This window comes from Motacilla alba, chromosome 11 (assembly GCF_015832195.1).
Source record: "Motacilla alba alba isolate MOTALB_02 chromosome 11, Motacilla_alba_V1.0_pri, whole genome shotgun sequence".
Classification (NCBI taxonomy): domain Eukaryota; kingdom Metazoa; phylum Chordata; class Aves; order Passeriformes; family Motacillidae; genus Motacilla; species Motacilla alba.
The window spans coordinates 13,369,057-13,385,899 of record NC_052026.1 but is presented as its reverse complement, the minus strand read 5'-3'; the positions used below and the strand labels follow the sequence as shown (position 1 = coordinate 13,385,899).

General features: G+C 50.5%; 2 protein-coding genes and 1 non-coding gene across 3 annotated transcripts in view; 1 reads left to right on the top strand and 2 right to left on the bottom strand.

Moving 5' to 3' along the window:
* Positions 1-2,647, bottom strand: part of SF3B3 (splicing factor 3b subunit 3) — a 29,093-nt gene extending 26,446 nt beyond the window's left edge. Inside the window, exons 1-3 of the mRNA XM_038148014.1 lie at positions 2,432-2,647; positions 1,760-1,872; positions 1,017-1,343 (exon numbers count right to left, since the gene is read on the bottom strand). Of these exons, the coding sequence (XP_038003942.1) occupies positions 1,017-1,343; positions 1,760-1,829 (397 nt within the window). The 5' untranslated portion in view covers positions 1,830-1,872; positions 2,432-2,647. The remainder of the gene's footprint in view (positions 1-1,016; positions 1,344-1,759; positions 1,873-2,431) is intronic.
* Positions 610-691, bottom strand: LOC119705828. The gene has a single exon (XR_005258338.1). It is a non-coding gene; the product is annotated as a small nucleolar RNA SNORD111 (small nucleolar RNA).
* Positions 2,648-2,936: 289 nt separating the features above from the next.
* COG4 (component of oligomeric golgi complex 4) lies at positions 2,937-16,731 on the top strand. The gene is made up of 19 exons (XM_038148021.1): positions 2,937-3,033; positions 3,501-3,583; positions 4,232-4,346; positions 5,159-5,333; positions 5,941-6,134; positions 6,422-6,527; positions 7,594-7,751; positions 8,263-8,321; positions 9,760-9,893; positions 10,427-10,545; positions 10,885-11,051; positions 11,714-11,879; positions 12,171-12,233; positions 12,692-12,808; positions 14,401-14,493; positions 14,796-14,879; positions 15,184-15,285; positions 15,675-15,803; positions 16,013-16,731. The coding sequence occupies exons 1-19, from the start codon at positions 2,962-2,964 to the stop codon at positions 16,145-16,147; spliced, it is 2,271 nt and encodes a 756-aa protein (XP_038003949.1). The 5' UTR covers positions 2,937-2,961; the 3' UTR covers positions 16,148-16,731.
* The last annotated feature ends 112 nt before the right edge of the window (positions 16,732-16,843 follow it).

The following is a 16,843-nucleotide window of genomic DNA, read 5'->3' as shown; positions in this document are numbered from 1 at the left end:
TTGGAAAGAGAACATCAGCATTACTTCACCTGAAGTTCACCACTGGTGTTTATCTCTGTGCCATCAATTAACCTCAAATGTCTCACTGGAATCTTTCAGACTGCAAGCACAAAATGACAACTTCAGCCCTTTAAAGCCAAAGCCCGACCCTGTGAGCTACATTCACCTGGCCCAATATTCCAACTACAGTGGCTTGAGGCAGATCTACTCACTCTTTTTACCACACAAGAGATGACAGACTGCGAGGAAGCAAAGACAAACAGAAAGAAGCATCCAGATGTTCTGCTATTTAAAGCCACTTGGTATAACAACTTTTCCACAGAAATATTTTAACTAAGAAAATGTATCCTCGCCTGACACACAACATCCACACCATAAAAAACACCACTCAAATATCAACATGAATGGCACAGCTGTGACTGTGCTACATTCTCACCCAGGAAAACCAGACATGTTACAAAAGAAATAATGTTATTTATTGCTATTCCCAGTTTACTGGTAAACAACCATCAGCACTGCACAGAGCTGCCTTCAGCAAACGGAGAAAGTTCCATACACCTCGTGCATGATCTTACCAAAAAAATTCTCCCAAGTGTCCTTCTACCTGCGAAGCCTGATCAGAAATGCATCTGGCTGTCTCCATGAGACATCTCAGAGAAGAGACATGAACTCAGAACATCATTTCAGGCCATGGGAACTGACTGGCTACACTACAGCACTGACGCCTGCAATCCCATCCTCTCTCCCACACACACACACCTCAGGGCTCTGTGCACTGCTAAGCAAACTGGTCTCTTTCCAACTTGTTTCAGTACAGCATTACAATTTATTTGTGCAATTCCACCAGCATCAAGGAACAATTCTGAATGCCTGTGTTCTCCTTGACACAGCTCACAGCCTAAAACCATTATAATTATATTATAATTCCAATTACACCTGGCAGAAACTTGCTCCAAAATAAATATCCACAAGACAGAAGATAAAGACAGTAAGAACACAAGCTGACAGAGACTTACTGATCATGACAGCACGGCCCTTGGGGTCCACAGCCAAGTACTGGCCTGGAACGATTCTGCGACATCCGCTCTTGCCAAAGGTTTCCTGGTGGATCTTCTCAAAGACGTTCTTGGAGGGCTGGTACTCCAGGATGACGATGCGCCCCGAGTCGCTGCCCACCACGATGTAGTCCTTGGTGCCCCCCGTCAGCCTGAAGGCCATGAGGGACCGGATGACTCCAAACACTTCCACGGTCAGCAGCGTGTGAACCTTCCCCGTGTTGGGATCAGGGCGCAGTAACTCCAGGATCTTGCCCCGGGAAACAACAATTTCTTGTTGTTTGGTTCCTGAAGAATCCAAAACACAGCACAAGTCAGCGACAGAACGCACAACTGCAACAAGAGCTACAAGGCAAGGAGGGTGAGCTTCCAAATGCCAATCCAGGACTACCACAGAGAAACTCAAAGAAACTTATTCACCACATTACGTACCACCATTGTTTGAACACCTTTTAACACATCAGAAAATCAGTCAGAACGCTAAACTAAACCTACAGATAAATCAGACTGAAAGAAGTTTGGGTTGATTATTTATCAATCTATCCACAAGCTACCACAGCTCAAGTAACACTCAAGAGCAAATGATCGTGTACCAGCAAAAAAAAAAACCCAGAGGTACCACAGCAAAGTGTAAACCGCCTCTTTTTTCTTGTACTACCCAAAAAAACCTCAAGCCAAGTCATGCAGAAGGACGAGAAAATTACCTGAGAAATTGCCATGGATAGCAAAGCTAATGCCCGTGGCACGCTGCAACGTTAGGTTGTACAGAAACATGTTGGCGACGGATCTGCTTCAGCTAACCGTAGCTCTGGTAATTCTGCAACAAGTAACACAAAATAACAAACTTCTCAAAAGCAAAGCCTTTCACCCAGCAGAGAGAACCGCTGCCCTCGCACGTGTGCACGGATCACTTCGCAGCAGAGCCCGACTGCCACCCCGCTATTTGGGATTTATTAGCGCGACGAGGCAAAGGCTCTCCCAAGGTGTCTCGGGTGCCGAGCGCCAGCTGAACTCCTCAGTGCCGGGCGGCTGAGCAGGACTTGCAGTAATTACTGCTAATTAGTCACGGCTTTCGCTTTTCAGGAGCCAAACACAATCAGGGAAGCCCTCCGGGATGCCCGCGCCGTTACACATCTCCGACGCCGCCGTCTCATTGAACGCGAGTGCAGCCACCCGCAGCGGCTCAGGGCCGACTCCTCTCCCGAGGCTGAGGCGGGAGGGAACCCCAGCACCAACCGGCCGCCCCGGGCCGGGGAAAGCGGCGCTCAGCCTTGCCGAGGCCCCGGCAGGGCACGGAGCCAGCAGCTCCCCGCGCTCTGCGGAACGCTCGCCCCGGGAACCGGCCACAGGTCACTGCCCAGCCCGGCCGCACTCACCCGGCCCGGGCCCCGAGGGGTCCGCGACGCTCCCCCTCCACAAACCAGGGTTCCGCCGCTGGCGCGGAGCCGCCGCCGGGCGGGCAGAGCTGCGCTCACTGCGCGGATGGCGGCGGATGCTGCTCCGGCCTAGGCGGGCGCGCCGCCGGCCTCCTCCGCCATCAGCGCCGCGCCTGCGCGCTGCCCTCCCGCGCCTTCTCCACGGGGCTTTCTGCGAGTGCGGCGCGCGCGCAGTGTGGCGAGGAGGCTGCCTAATGAGATGCCGGATTGATCGCGGCGCTACGGCAGCTGCCGCCTGCACTAGGAACCCCCCCAAGAAAACGCGCACCATCCTTCTAGCATGGGGATCTGCAGGAGCGTTAGCTTCCCTCGCTGCCGGGCGGAGCCGAGCGGCGCCAAAGCTCGGGCACCGCCTTTGACGGTCCCGCCGGGCCTCACGGCGGTATCGACCGCGTCAGCTGTGTGCCAAGATGGCGGCGGCCACGGCGCCTTCGGCGGAGAGCGGTGGCCCCGCCGCCTCCGCCCTGTCCATGGAGCGGATCCAGTCGCTGACCGATCTGGCGGACCTGGAGGCCGCCTACAGTCGGCTCTGTGAGGAGGAGGTGTGTGGAGCAGGCCATGGGAGGCAGCGAGACCCCGAAAAGCGGATACCCCGCTGTCGCTGTGCCCCTCATTGTTGCATACTCTCTGGAGTGTTTGATACGGACTTAGCCGCCCCTGGGACCCGGCAGGCGGTCGGTGTCTCCTCCGCGGATCCTTGAATCGCGAGCAGCCTGGAGATTCTGGGATCTCTTGCACTGGAAGCCCGGCCAGGGGAGGAGTTTGTGGGTTATCTGACTTAAAAGTGGCGTGATGAGGATTCCAAAGCCGATGCTTTCAAATAGAAAAATCATAAAGATTTAGAGGATTAAAGAGAGCTTAGAAAGGATTTATTTGTCATATGAGCTCTTAGAAGCACAAATGCCTTGTGTCCTTGGCTTGGTTGTAGGGTCTGGTTAAATAAATTGCTGGTCTGGAGGAGAGCTAAGTCATGCAACACATCCTTCATCCTTTTTTAAATTTTTTTCAGAAAGTCGTGCAGGAAGAGCTGGATGCCCTCCTGGAGCAGCAAAGCACTATAGAGAATAAGATGGTAGCCCTTCATCGCATGGGGTGAGTGTTCCAACCCCCCTTCCTTCTCCTTGCTGCAGGACCCCGATACTCCTTTCAGTGTTGCAGGGGAAGCACATCCATTCCCAGAAAATGCCAGACTTTAAATCAGTTTGTGGTGGAGAACACGAGCTGGATTCTCATGCCCAGGTGCCCGGCTGTTCTCAGCAGCACTGACAGCTGTGCCCTCACCCAGACTCACCCATTTTGGTGTAGGCTCAGAAGCTTTTTGAAAGTGTCATCTCAGAGGCTGCCAGGTTGGATCAAGTGTCTGCAGGTGTGAACAAATATCACAGCCTTTTCAGGGTGAACTTGTGCAGGCAGGCTGGAAAATCATCCTGAATGGCCTTGTGTCTAGCAGAACTCAGAGCAAAGGTTTCCAGTCTTCACCTCCTCCTCAGCAGTGGAGAATGTCCTAAGGGCCAGCGGCTCGTTCATGCCCTGTGTGGTAGCAAGGCACAGTTGGTCTGTGCAGCCTCTTCCAAAGCAGCCAGCCTGTTCCTTTCTCCTGCTCTTCTCCCAGAGGAAGGGGATGAAATGAGTGGGAGTTTTGTGACAGGACCAGCTGTATCTGGAGGAAGAGCCACGCTCTTTGCGCACCGTCCAGGTGGTTCCTGTGTGCGTCTCACGCTGGGTTCTGTGTGTTGCCAGCCCCAAGCTGCAGCTGATCGAGGGGGATGCCCAGCAGCTGGCAGGGATGATCACCTTCACCTGCAACCTGGCCGAGAACGTCAGCAGCAAGGTCCGGCAGCTCGACCTTGCCAAGGTAGCTGGGCTGAGGGGGGCTGGAACTTGTCACCACCCAGCTGTGTTCTGTGCTCACAGCACAACAGATGTGCCCTGCCTTTGGCGGGGCTGGAAACTGCTGTGCTTTTGATTTTAGCCGTGTCTTTCTGGGCTCCTGGGTATTGCACGGTATAAGACTGGTAGAATGATAGAATGGTTTGGGCTGGAAGGGACCTTAAAGGACCTGGAACGACCTCCTCTCATTCCCAACTCTCCTGCAGTTGACATGGACACCTTTCACTAGACCAGGCTGCTCAGAGCCCCATCCAGCCTGGCCTTGAGCACTTCAGGGATGCTCCTCCATACAGCAGCTGGTTCTCCAGCATCCCCTTCTGTCCACACAGCTCCTGGTAGAATACCCTGAATAGAGTGCCTAGCAATCTTGGCGGCTACACAATGCTGAGGACAGCCGAGATTGTCACCCAAGCCAGGTCAGGCATCTGGGCTTTTCTATGCCTTGTCTGGCAACAGGCCGAGGAGTGTTGATGCCAGCACTTGGCACAACTGCTCAGATCAAACACATCATGTGTGGTGTCCTCTCTGGTCTCTGCCTGTTTGTCACAGAGAACTGTGGCCTCCAAGTTCAGCCTCAGTTTTGACACATGCTGTCCATCCTGTGGAGCCACTGATCTTAGCACTTTTTAAGCAGTGTGGGATTTTTTGCTTACACAGTAGTTTTGCTGTATAGAGAACTATTGCTTCAGTCTGTTTTTCCCTCACACTGTCTTCTGAGAGCTCCCTCTCCCTGGTCCATCCCACAGCTGGAAGCATTAGTGGTTGCCTTTCTTTCAGAACCGACTCTATCAGGCCATTCAGAGAGCTGATGACATCCTTGACCTGAAGTTCTGCATGGATGGAGTTCAGACAGCCCTGAGAAATGAGGACTATGAGCAAGCAGCAGCTCATATCCATCGCTATCTGTCTCTGGACAAGTCAGTGATTGAGCTCAGTCGCCAGGGCAAGGAAGGTGAGCACTGTTTGTCAGGAGATGCTGATGAGTCACCTTTCCAATGGATAGCTGGAGGCTGCTCATTTCCCATGGGTTGCCTCAGCCCAGCAGACAAAGCAGAAAACCTAATGCTGGCCAGTGATCTTAGTATTTTATAGACTGACTTAGGGGTGAAGGTTTTTGAGGTGTTTTTACACCAGAATTATCGTTAATTGAGAAGGAAGTTCCTGGCACGTAGCTGTAATAGTATTTCAGGTGCTAACTAAGCAAAGGACAAAAGGACAAAGTGTTCAGACCAGAAGTGAGGGAGAAGGCTCTGTCAAGAATTGTTCTTGTGTCACAGTGTGCTACCAAGCAGAGCAACTGGAAATGAGGGAGTAAATTGCTAGATTCCTAAGAGGAAAATCCCACTGGATGTGTTGTCATCCTTCCTGCAAAATCACAACATCACATCACGCACCAACCTGTCTGTCTGTGCCTGTAGAGGAATTCCAGTGTGTCTTCTGCCTTCTCAGCTTGGGGCTGCACAGTGCTGGTCTCTCTCCTGGGAAAAAAAAAGTAGCCCTTGATACAGTATTAACATTGTGCTGTCACTTTTCCCTTTCTTTTCTGTCCTTTTGACCAGGGGGAATAATTGATGCCAACCTGAAACTCCTGCAGGAAGCAGAGCAGCGTCTGAAGACGATTGTTACAGAGAAATTTGACACGGCTATGAAGCAGGGAGACCTGCCCCAGGTGGAGCGGTTCTTCAAGATCTTTCCTCTGCTAGGCTTACATGAAGAGGGGCTGAGCAAGTTCTCAGAGTACCTCTGCAAGCAGGTAACAAACAGGCTCTGTGACAGCCAGGGGAAAGCAAAACCCAGTCTGTGTCAGCAGATGTTGTGGAAGAAGATTTTGGCCGTGGCTTGTTCACCTTAGAAAATAGCACTGGCCTTAGTTCATATCTCTCCCTGCATTTGCATGCTGGGATGGGCTTTCTGGTGCCTGTGTCCTGCGCTCTGAACTTGCTTAAAAATTATCCAATGAGCCTGGAAAGAGAAGAGCAAGTTTCTGCCTTTCCTTGAGCCTTGAGTTTTCCACAGCTGACTGGACCTGTTGCCATGCAGGTGGCCAACAAAGCAGAAGAGAACCTGCAGCTGGTGATGGGGACAGACATGAGTGACCGTCGAGCTGCTGTCATCTTTGCAGACACCCTGACACTCCTCTTTGAAGGTAATCTTCCTTTCCTCTTTCCTGATTGATTGCAAATATTCCATGATGAGACTGTCCATCAATTTAGATGCTTTTAAATTTAGCTCACAAAATGCCTCATTCTCCTTTGAGCTACAGGTGTCCCACTCGAGGGACAGGGACACAACTGGTAGGATTTATTCTAACCAGGAGAGGGCATCACAAGAAGCACATTTTCCTGTGTACATCTTGTACAGGCACAAAGTGCATTTGCGAAGGATTTGTTGGCTTCCTCCAGGAATCAGACTCTTCCTGTTCTCTGCATCCTCAAAACAAATGGGTATTGCCTGGAGGTTTCTTCAGACTTGCAGCTCTCCAGACAAACAAATCAGATCCCTTAGGGATGAGCAGCTGTTGGTGCCTCCAGGCCAGGCTCTTCAAGAAGCACCACGGAAACTTGAAAGCAGAGAAGGAAAGGAGAAGAGGGACTATGAATGCTCTGTGGGAATGCCACAGACAGTACTTGAGATCCCATGGTGATTAACCACCTTCTCTCTGAAATCTGCTCTAGTTCCAGGCTGCAGCCCTGCCAAGTTACTCTCCCAGCCTGCCACCAGTAGAGCTTTCTTGGCAGTAGTGTTAAAAGCAGGGGGAGCGTTGCTAACTTTTGGAGTAGAGCATTTGTGAGAAGAAGGCAATATTGCCTTGGAGATGAGCTTTTCCTCCAAGGAGTTCTTGCCTTTGCTAATGCTTGCTCCCTGCAGCAAGTGTGTGCCCAAGAGCCATCCCTGGGCTGATTTTTCCCTGTAGCCTTGCAGGTGCTAAAAGCTGGGACTGCATTTGGGTGGCAGTTGTGCCCCCTGCCAGATTTAGCTTGTGTGGCTTCATCCTGGGGAAACTTCATACCTTGTGTCTTGCTGGGCTGAAGGGCAGCTGGCACACAGGGCATGGCAGGAGTTGTCTTTAGGGACAGAGAGATGGCTTCTGCTCCAGCAGATTTGTACTCTATCTGTGGAGTGAATGATCTTTTTTAGGTCTGGTGTGTGGACCTGTGTAGCTGTGCTGTGCTCTGGGAACTGCTGGTTGAGTCTCTCTCCTCTCCCTGCAGGGATTGCTCGCATTGTGGAGACCCACCAGCCCATCGTGGAGACCTACTACGGGCCAGGGAGGCTCTACACCCTCATCAAGCACCTGCAGGTGGAGTGCGACCGGCAGGTGGAGAAGGTGGTGGACCAGTTCATCAAGGAGAGGGACTATCACAGGCAGGTGAGAGCAGGGTGAGGCTGCCTCGTACAGCCAGCTGTGCCCTCCAGCCAGCTGGCTGTGGGGCTCCCACTGCCAGAGAGGCAGCAGAGTTTGACCTTGTGTATGGAGAGAATCCTTGCTTTACTCCTTATTTACCCTGATAGCTGAAGGGGTTCAGTCTGTAATTGTGCTTTCTGATGCAGAGAAGGATTCATTTGGAGCATGGTAAATGCACCCTGGGCACTCTTTGCTGTGCAGGTCTGTAGGATGTTTTCAGTACACCTTCCCCACTGCCTTGTTCCTGCGTAGATGCAGGGCTGCTGTTACTGCCTCTTGGTCACACACCTGAGTGCCTCTGGTCAAGTCCCATCCCATCACCCTTCCTGGAGGGATGAGCTCTGCCTTGGAGGAGGAGGAGGAGGAAGTGAACTTATGCGATTCCCTTCTCTAGCAGTGCTTCCTGCAAAGCATTCCTATTAGCCCCAGATAGTACAAATCATCAGCAAAGACTCCCTTTCTTTTCTGATTGCAGTTCCAGCAAGTCCAGAATAGCATGATGAGAAGTTCTTCTGCAGAGAAGATTGAACCAAGGTACAAAGAAAAACTCTTTATGCTCTCTAACCTTTCACTCTTCAGTTATTAGCACTACTTAACATTTAGATAACTCTCCCACTTTTCCAGAAGCTTTGTGGGTATTAATTTTAAAAAATCCAATTGTTAGGTGCCCTTCACTGCCCTTCTATAAAGGAAGCTTCTGTAGTGGGGCTTTATTTTGCTTAGTCATTAATTCTAAGCCTTGGCTCTAAGCATTCCTGGAGGATTATTGATATCACTGCCCATGAAGGACTGAGATTTTAACTGCCTGTGCCCACTACCCTTTCATGGCCAGAGTACAGTCCTTGGAGCCCACAAAACGGAGCAGCTCTCTTGACAGATAATTCATGACAGAAACGGGAATAAATCTTTGGATCTTCCCTTATCTGTACTGCTGCTGCAGCAACTCCATACCATCAGTTTCTTGACAACAAATTGCAGTGCTTTCAATCTTCCTCTTTTTCTTCTTATTGTAAATATTTACATAACCTTTAAGCAAGGCCATTTGAAAGTGCACCCAGCCCTTGTGGGACTGCCTGACTTAGAAACATGCCTTGAAAGAAAACAGGTTCCTCAAGGAAGATCTGTCTGTGAGCCTGCATAATTAATATTTCAACAGTAATATCTGCTTACTATTTGCTCTGAGTAATTCTGCATACATCCCAGTTTTCAGATTTTTTTCATCTGTAAAATGAAGGTGGTGTTTCCTTCTCCCACTTGTGCACCATGAGGCTTCCAGCAGGATTTGTAAAATTCTTCTGTGCACACTGATGAAAAAACTGATGTGTCAGTCTTTCTATTTTTCAGTCGTCTCTGATCTGAACACTGTGTTCTGCATTGTAACATGCTTTTTTTGTCTCACATTTCCTGAGCTGTTGAGCTTAAACAGATTCTTCATCATCTGCAGAGAAACATATGAGTCTGTGCACAAAAACACATACATGGAGATGGCAGGGACCAGGCATTTCTAACACTGGCGACATAGGGCTGATGGAATTGTAGCAAAACTGAGGTAGGGAAGGACTGATAAAGATCTTTAGTCAAACCTCCCACTCAAAACAGGGCTCATTTTGAAGTTACATCAGGTTGCTTTGAGTCTTGCAGTCCTTACCACCGTGATTTCAACGTGGATGTCCTCACGTCTATGAGAAAAAAGAGGGGGAGTGTTGCTAAATCTTAGAGTAGTGTTTGTGAGAAAAAAACATTATTGTAGAGATGCCTCCTGGGGGAGATTTTGGGGGATATTTTGGTTGTGTGTGTGTGCATGCTTTGCACATACCAGTTATTCTGCTGAGCTTTGCCACTCAATGGCACAGATGGAAAGGGGCAGCACTGATCTCATAGTGAGGGAACAGAGAACACACTACTTAACTGAATTAAATTAGTGCCTCTCCTTTTGTAGTCTTGCTGTCTTAATTCTTGCTATTTCTTCCAGGGAGCTTGACCCTATTTTAACAGAAGTCACTCTGATGAATGCCCGCAGTGAGCTCTACTTGAGATTCATCAAGAGACGAATAATAGCTGATTTTGAGGTGGGCGATGCCATGGCCTCAGAGGAGGTAAAGCAAGGTAACACCTTGGGTACCAATACTCATAGGCTCTGCTTATCAAAGCCAGAAATGGAGATATACCTGAGTTAGTGGCAGAGCAGAGTGACACAGGATCTGCAAAGACACTTTGGGAGTGCTCTGTGGAAGACAATTGTGTAGCCTAGACTTTCCAAACCTGTTTTCAGCACTAGTTGTTCCCCTCTAACAGGAAAACGGACATTAAGAATGATTGTAGAGTATAACAGAGTAAAGTCCCCAGAGAGAGGAAGAGCCATTTGGTCAGTGCAGGCACAAATCCTAAAGGTGGAGGCCATGAAAAAAAAAAAAAAGACTCAAGGTTTTGGTACTTTGTAGAGCTCTGGAAATCACTTCAGTCACCTGCAAAACCCAGCTCAGCAATTTCAGCTTCACAGTTGAGGCTTGTGATTTGTTATAGGCTGGGCTTGGCAGGTGTGTGTCTGTTGGGTCCCATGAGGTAAACAGCAAGGGGATTAGATGGAGCTGCCTCCTGGCCCTGGGTTCCTGCTGATGGGTCTCTCTTTTGTTCCACAGAGCATCAAAAATACCTGGACAAGCTCCTCAACAACTGTCTGCTGAGCTGCACCATGCAAGAGCTCATTGGCTACTACATCACCATGGAGGAGTACTTCATGAGGGAGACTGTAAACAAGGTGGGCGAAAACTTCTCAGATGCTTTTCTGTGTGTGCTCTTGAGTCCTCTGCTGAACATCCCAAGGGAGGGATATGCATACATGGCAAATCTGCAGTTGTTGGGAAAGTCTTTTGTTCCCCTTGGCCTTGAAAAGCAAGTGGTTGTTTCTGAACTCTGACTTCAGACATACCCCAGGCATCCCCCAGGTCTATGGGCTACTGCAGACTAGTCTGAGTGGTGCCAGCCACACAGGGTGCAGTTCCACTCGGGGAAGTGGGCAGATGGGCCGTTCAGTCTCTCAGCTGCTGGGGCAGCATTGCTCAGTGAGCTCAGGGCACTGAGAGAGCTTTCTTTGCAGGCTGTTGCCATGGACAGCTACGAGAAAGGCCAGCTCACCTCCAGCATGGTGGATGATGTGTTTTATATAGTGAAGAAGTGCATTGGGCGTGCTCTGTCCAGCTCCAGCATAGACTGTCTCTGTGCTATGATCAACCACTCCACCACCGAGCTGGAGTCTGACTTCAGGTAAAGGAAACACACCAGGTTCATTGTAATGTGCCTCCGCCTCACGTTCTGCTAACAGTGGTTGTTGTCAGATGGTCTTCCTTGTGTTCTTTGCTTTTGAACCTCTGGATTTTCATCTCCATGGAAGATGCTCACAGGAAGCAGTAGCAGATGTGGGAAGCTGGATCTGGGCATCTTTCTCACAGTAGTAGTGATCCACCTGTAGGACAAATAGAGAAAAGTACCTCATGGCCCACAATCCCTATGAGATGGAGTTGCCTTGTAGCATTGGGGTACTACCCTGCTTGAGGGTACATGATCACCCCTAGCTGTTCTCTGGCTTACTTTATGACTCAAACTTGGGTGACACTGCAGAAATTGTCCTGCTATTTTTCATTCCATTGTGGGAGTGAGGAACTGTGTCTGAAGACAGCAGGCAGCTGCAGGCAGGATATTCAGGAAAGCTCAGAAACTGGGTGGCTAGGTTTTTCTTTCAGCATTCTGGTGCTGTCAGGAGATACTTGCCAGCCTTTTTTTCCCCTTTGAAGTTCCACTACCTTGTTCAGGTCAGATCTCAGACCTTGTTCAGGTCAGATCAGGTCAGACAGAATGCTTTCCCAAGGCACAGAGCATAATTTTCTTTTTGCTTGCTCTAAACCCTGGTGTGTTCTGCTTGCCTATAGGGAGGTTCTGTACAACAAGCTGAAGCAGGGCTTCCCAGCCACGACCTTCCAGGACTTCCAGAGAGGGGTGACCAGTGCTGTGAACATCATGCACAGCAGCTTGCAGCAGGGCAAGTTCGACACCAAAGGCATTGAAAGCACGGACGAGGCCAAGCAGTCCTTTCTGGTGGGTCTGGTGGCTCTTCTGGTGTAGAAGGATGATGAGGAAAAACAGTAAACTGTCTTGGACTCTGTACTAGCTGGGGGTTCAGCACATGTGCTCTGTTGCTGGAGTTTAGCTTCATGCAGCTCGGTGAATCTGCAGTGCTTTGATCTCACAGTAGCAACTCTGTCCCTTAACTACTTGCATTTCAGTCTGTACTGTTAGCAGGGCATGGATTAAATGTGTGGATTTGGGGGTGAGCTGCTGGGAAATTCCATTTAATCCAGCTTGGGTTTGTTTTTGGTTTTTTTTCAGGTGACCTTAAACAATGTGGAAGTCTGCAGTGAAAACATCATGACCCTAAAGAAGACTTTGGAGGTGCAGTCTGTATTCTTTACTGCTTTTTCCTCAATTAAATGTGTAATATCCTCCCTTGGCGGAGGCGGGGGTCAAGTAAACCATCTGGAGTTTGATGTTCCTGAGGTCTTTGCCCTCCAGCCTTAGGGAAGGAATTTTGAGCTGGCAGAGCAATTTCCGGCTGATAGTAGCAGCCAGAAATACCAGTTCCTCCAGCCTCACTAACCTGGTGCAGGAATAACCCTTGCATCATGGAGAGTCTGCAGTTCTCTGGTGCCAGGCTAGACAGCCCCTGGCATCTTTTCTTGCTGTCCTTTCTCCCCTCAGCTGGAGCCAGGAGCCTCTGCCTTTGCAGGAGCAAGAGCTGGGCTCCTGTCCTAGCCCACATGCTGGTGGGCAGCCAGAGATTGGCAACACAAAGGAATAAAAACTGCCCAGGTTATTAATTTGCAGCTTGCTCATGGATCTCTTCCCTGCAGAGTGACTGCAGCAAGTTACTTAGCCAAGGATTCGGGGGAGAGCAAGCACAGGCCAAGATTGAGAGCTGCCTCTCAGACATGGCTGCTGTCTCCAACAAATTCCGTGACCTGCTGCAGGTGAGTGTCTCTCCAAATTGCTGCTGCCTTCCAACACTGGCTGCTGGTGTCTTCAGGGAGAACTCTGGCAGGAATCACTTCAGCCTAGGGCCAGGCCATGTCTGACTCCAGGAGTGCTGGGTAGGGTGCAGGAGGGAGCAAATCAGTCAGCTTTGAGGCACAGAAACAGCCCCAGCCCGTTTACACAGCCACACCAGCTGGCAGCTGCATAAAAAGCACTGGAAGCAGCTGCAGAGCCAGAAGGAATGTTGCTTCATTTGTCTTCACTCAGCATGGACTTGCAGTTGGTTCAGCATTTTCAGGAAAAGAAATGTTAATAGCATTTCCATCTCCTCCATTCTCCCTCGTGGCACAGCACATCGTCAAGTTGTCCACAGCCTCACTAAGTAATGCTGAAGACAGGCTGTTGGTAGAGAAGAGCTGCCCTTTTCTCAGGTTTCTCCTTTTTTCCCAAATGCCAGTAGCCCTCAGCATGGAGCAGAGGACTCTCTGGCTAAATCCAGTCTCCTGTGGCATGCTGGGGCCTGCTGTCCTAAAATGCCGCTGGCCTCTGGCAGGTAGAGAAGCAGGAAGAGCTAGTACCCCATGTGGAAAGAAACCAAGCAAAGGAGAATATTTTGAACCAGGTTTGCCTTTGTACTTCACAGAGGGGTCAGATTTTTTTTTGTTTAGCTTTTTAGTTCAATGCAGGCAGATGCCTTCTGTTCAGCACTGCCAGCAAACCCTCTTGGGGACTGTGGTCAGTATTAAAACCAAAGAGCTTATCAGTAAGGGGTAAGATTCTCCAGTCTGACTCTAGTGTGGTTTTAAAAGTGGCTGCAAAGCAATCTAGAGGCTGAGGAGGAAGCTCCTGTGCTGCCTGAGTCACACACACACTGAATTTGCCTCAGAAAAGGACAATTGCCAGCAGGGCCTTCTCAGAAATGCCAGTCTTAGTTAAAATCTTCTATCAAATGCCAGTCAGAATCGGTACCAACACAGTTTCATACTGAGTGAGCTTTCGTGACACCTTGCTGAGCCAAAGAAGGGTGGCTGGCAGGAGAGGGCTTTAGGAGCTCTCATCACTGGGGACAGAACAGCCTTTGCTGACAGCCTGCTGCTCAGGGGAGATGGCATGTGCTGGGGTTATGATTAATTCAGGGAACTAACTGTGGTTACAGCTTTTATCTTCCTTTTAGATTCTCCTACTGAGCTAAGCTGCAGTGGAGGTGGGAGGCATCAGTTGAGTTCAGTCACAGTGCCCTGGCTGGTGCAGACAGAAAAAATGGAGTTTGCATTTTTTCCTACCCCAGGTGCCTCGCTCCTGCCAGGAAATCTGCAGCTGTGTGGGATGGGGTGGGGAAGCACAAGCCCTTCAGACCACACTACAAGTCAGCACAACAGCAGCTTCTGGGCCAACATCCTTCCTCTTTTTCTTGTCATGGTGTCCTCAGAGCCTTCCGGCACCAGAAGAGTGTGGGATCTGGGCCTTCTCGGTGCAGTTTCCTGTGCTAGTCTGTGGGCCAGTTTCCCAAGCTGGGAAGCAGCATCAAGACGGTCTGTTTGTAAAGATTTTGTGCCTCACTGTCCTTCCTTCTTGCTGTCTCGCTCAGGAAGGTCTCAATGAGCTCAACAGCACAGCCATCAAACCCCAGGTGAAGCCGTGGATCAACTTATTCCTCTCTGTCTCCCACAACATCGAGGAGGTGAGGCTCAGTGTTCTCTGCTTCCGGCTGTACTTGAGCACTCTCTTGTCTTCTGCTCAGCAGCACAGTCAGAGCAACCACTGTTTCCTTCCCCTCAGTTATCTGCTGTTTCCTTGGCACAGAGCATCAGTAAAATACCCAGATCTTGCTCTGCAGCCAAGCCTGGAAAGGGACATTTGGCTACAGAGGAGGAGAAGGGATGAAGTGCTGCTCCAGGAGGGACCTCCCTTCCTGTTTTGTGCGCTGTTGGCTGTGGTTTACTTCAGGCCACATAAACAACCCTTTCTGCATTTCACTGTCAGGAGGAATTCAGTGACTATGAGGCCAATGATCCCTGGGTCCAGCAGTTCATCGTCAATCTGGAACAGCAGATGACAGAGTTCAAGGTGAGAGGAGGAGGTGGCAGCCTGCCAGGCTTTGGCCAGACCTCCACGTGGCATCTTCCAGCTCTTTCCTTCGTGGCAAGCAGAGGTGGCCTCCAGTGCCTTGCAGGGCTCTTAGGGATCCAGTCACTCCCTTCTCCTGCAATTCTCAAAGCCTGCTTGCAGGCCCCTTGTACCTGGATCACTTCTGTGGTGCTCCCCACTTGCCAAGCCTGCAAGTCCTTATTTGTAAGCTCTCCTAGCCTTGGGCTTTAGGGACCTCTGCTCAGTTTTTCCTGACAGGAATGACACAGATTTCTGCTTCCAGGCTGGACTGTCTCCAGTGATTTATGATACTCTCACTGGTCTTATGACCAGTCTCATAGCCATTGAACTGGAGAAAGTGCTGCTCAAATCCACCTTCAGCAGGGTAAGCAAAACACTCCTCTACCATGTAGTCTGTCTTAACTGCAAACCCTCAGTAAAGGATGGGGCAGGGCAGATGCAAATATTATCCTCTACCCTCAAATATTACCCTATAAGCTCTCCAACCACCAGTGACCAGCTCAGGGAAGCCTTTACATCAGCACCCACAGGGACAAAGTGGGTTTGGTGATGGGACTGAGAAGAGCTGGCACCAATAAGGGTTTAAAGGTGGGTCTAAACATAAGCCACTTCAACCTGCAAAATGGTTAAATGGTTTAACTGGGACCTGCCTGCTCAGAGACCTCCCCCTGCCTCCCTGTGATTTTAATTGGTGTCTTGGCACAACCCCTGGGTCTGCTTGGAGAGTTAACAGATCTCCCTCTGTGCCCACAGCTCGGTGGTCTGCAGTTCGACAAGGAGCTGAGGTCCCTCATAGCCTATCTCACCACAGTCACCACATGGACTATCCGTGACAAGTTTGCCCGTCTTTCCCAAATGGCCACCATCCTCAACCTGGAAAGGGTGAGCTGCACTTGGTCTGCTTCTACTGGGGGACTGTGGGAACACCACTGCACTGCACGTGGCTTTACTGAGTTCATCCAGATGTCATCGCACCTACAGGGTGTGGAGAACCTGGAGAAGTTTCCCATGTCTGATGGTGCTTAAGTTCAAACTTACCTGTGAGGACAGTCTGTGCTGAGCCATCTCCTACAGCTGCCCTCTCTTTCCAGGTGACAGAGATTCTGGATTACTGGGGTCCAAACTCAGGTCCCCTCACCTGGCGCCTTACCCCCGCCGAGGTCCGGCAGGTGCTGGCTCTCCGCATCGACTTCCGCAGTGAGGATATCAAGCGGCTGCGCCTGTAGTTGGTCGGTGCTTGGATCAGCACCACTCTGGAGCTAAGGGCAGGAAGGTTGCAGTCCTGGAGCCTGCCCACATCCTGTCCTGGGGCTCTTTGATGGTGTGGGGATGGGATGACGTCTGCCCTTCTGCTCGCATTCCTTGGAGCAAAGGGTTTTCCTGGGCCCGGTGAGAAGACCTGCCATCCTTCTGTGGGAGCAGAAACAAGGCACCAGAGGAACCTCTCATGCTGAGAGCAGGATGATGCTATTTCTCAGAACACCGGCCAGTGCCTGCTCCTGACTCCCTGTGCTCTGCTGTCCTGCAGGAGGCCACAGGCCAGGACAGGTGGGGGCTGGTGGGGTTCAAATATGGGTCTGCTGCTGCAGCTGTGTTCCCTCTGTGCCTCCAGTTTAAGGGTCAGCTACTGGAGTCACAAATGTTGAGCCCTGGCTCTCCTGGTGGTGATGGGAACTGTTCTGTGGAAGGGAAAAGGAGTGATTTCCTTGGGAAAGTGCTTGGAAAATCACTAGAAAGCCTCTGAAGGAAGTGGGGCTGTGTCCCTGCTGGCTCTGTGCAGCTACTCTGTAAATAAACCTCGCTTGGTTGAGTTGCAGTCTCCAGTGGTGTGTTCAGCTGTGGACCTGGAGGGAGCTGGAGAGATGTGGGACAAGAGCTCTGCTCTGCTCCAGTTCTTCTCTTCTACCCTGTGCCAGGGCATC

Excerpts from the sequence above, each read along its gene's own strand:
- COG4 (XM_038148021.1), top strand. The coding sequence starts at position 2,962 with ATGGAGCGGATCCAGTCGCTGACCGATCTGGCGGACCTGGAGGCCGCC. Across the intron at positions 6,528-7,593 it reads CCTGACACTCCTCTTTGAAG|GGATTGCTCGCATTGTGGAG; the intron begins GTAATCTTCCTT and ends CTCTCCCTGCAG. Across the intron at positions 15,286-15,674 it reads TCAAATCCACCTTCAGCAGG|CTCGGTGGTCTGCAGTTCGA; the intron begins GTAAGCAAAACA and ends CTGTGCCCACAG.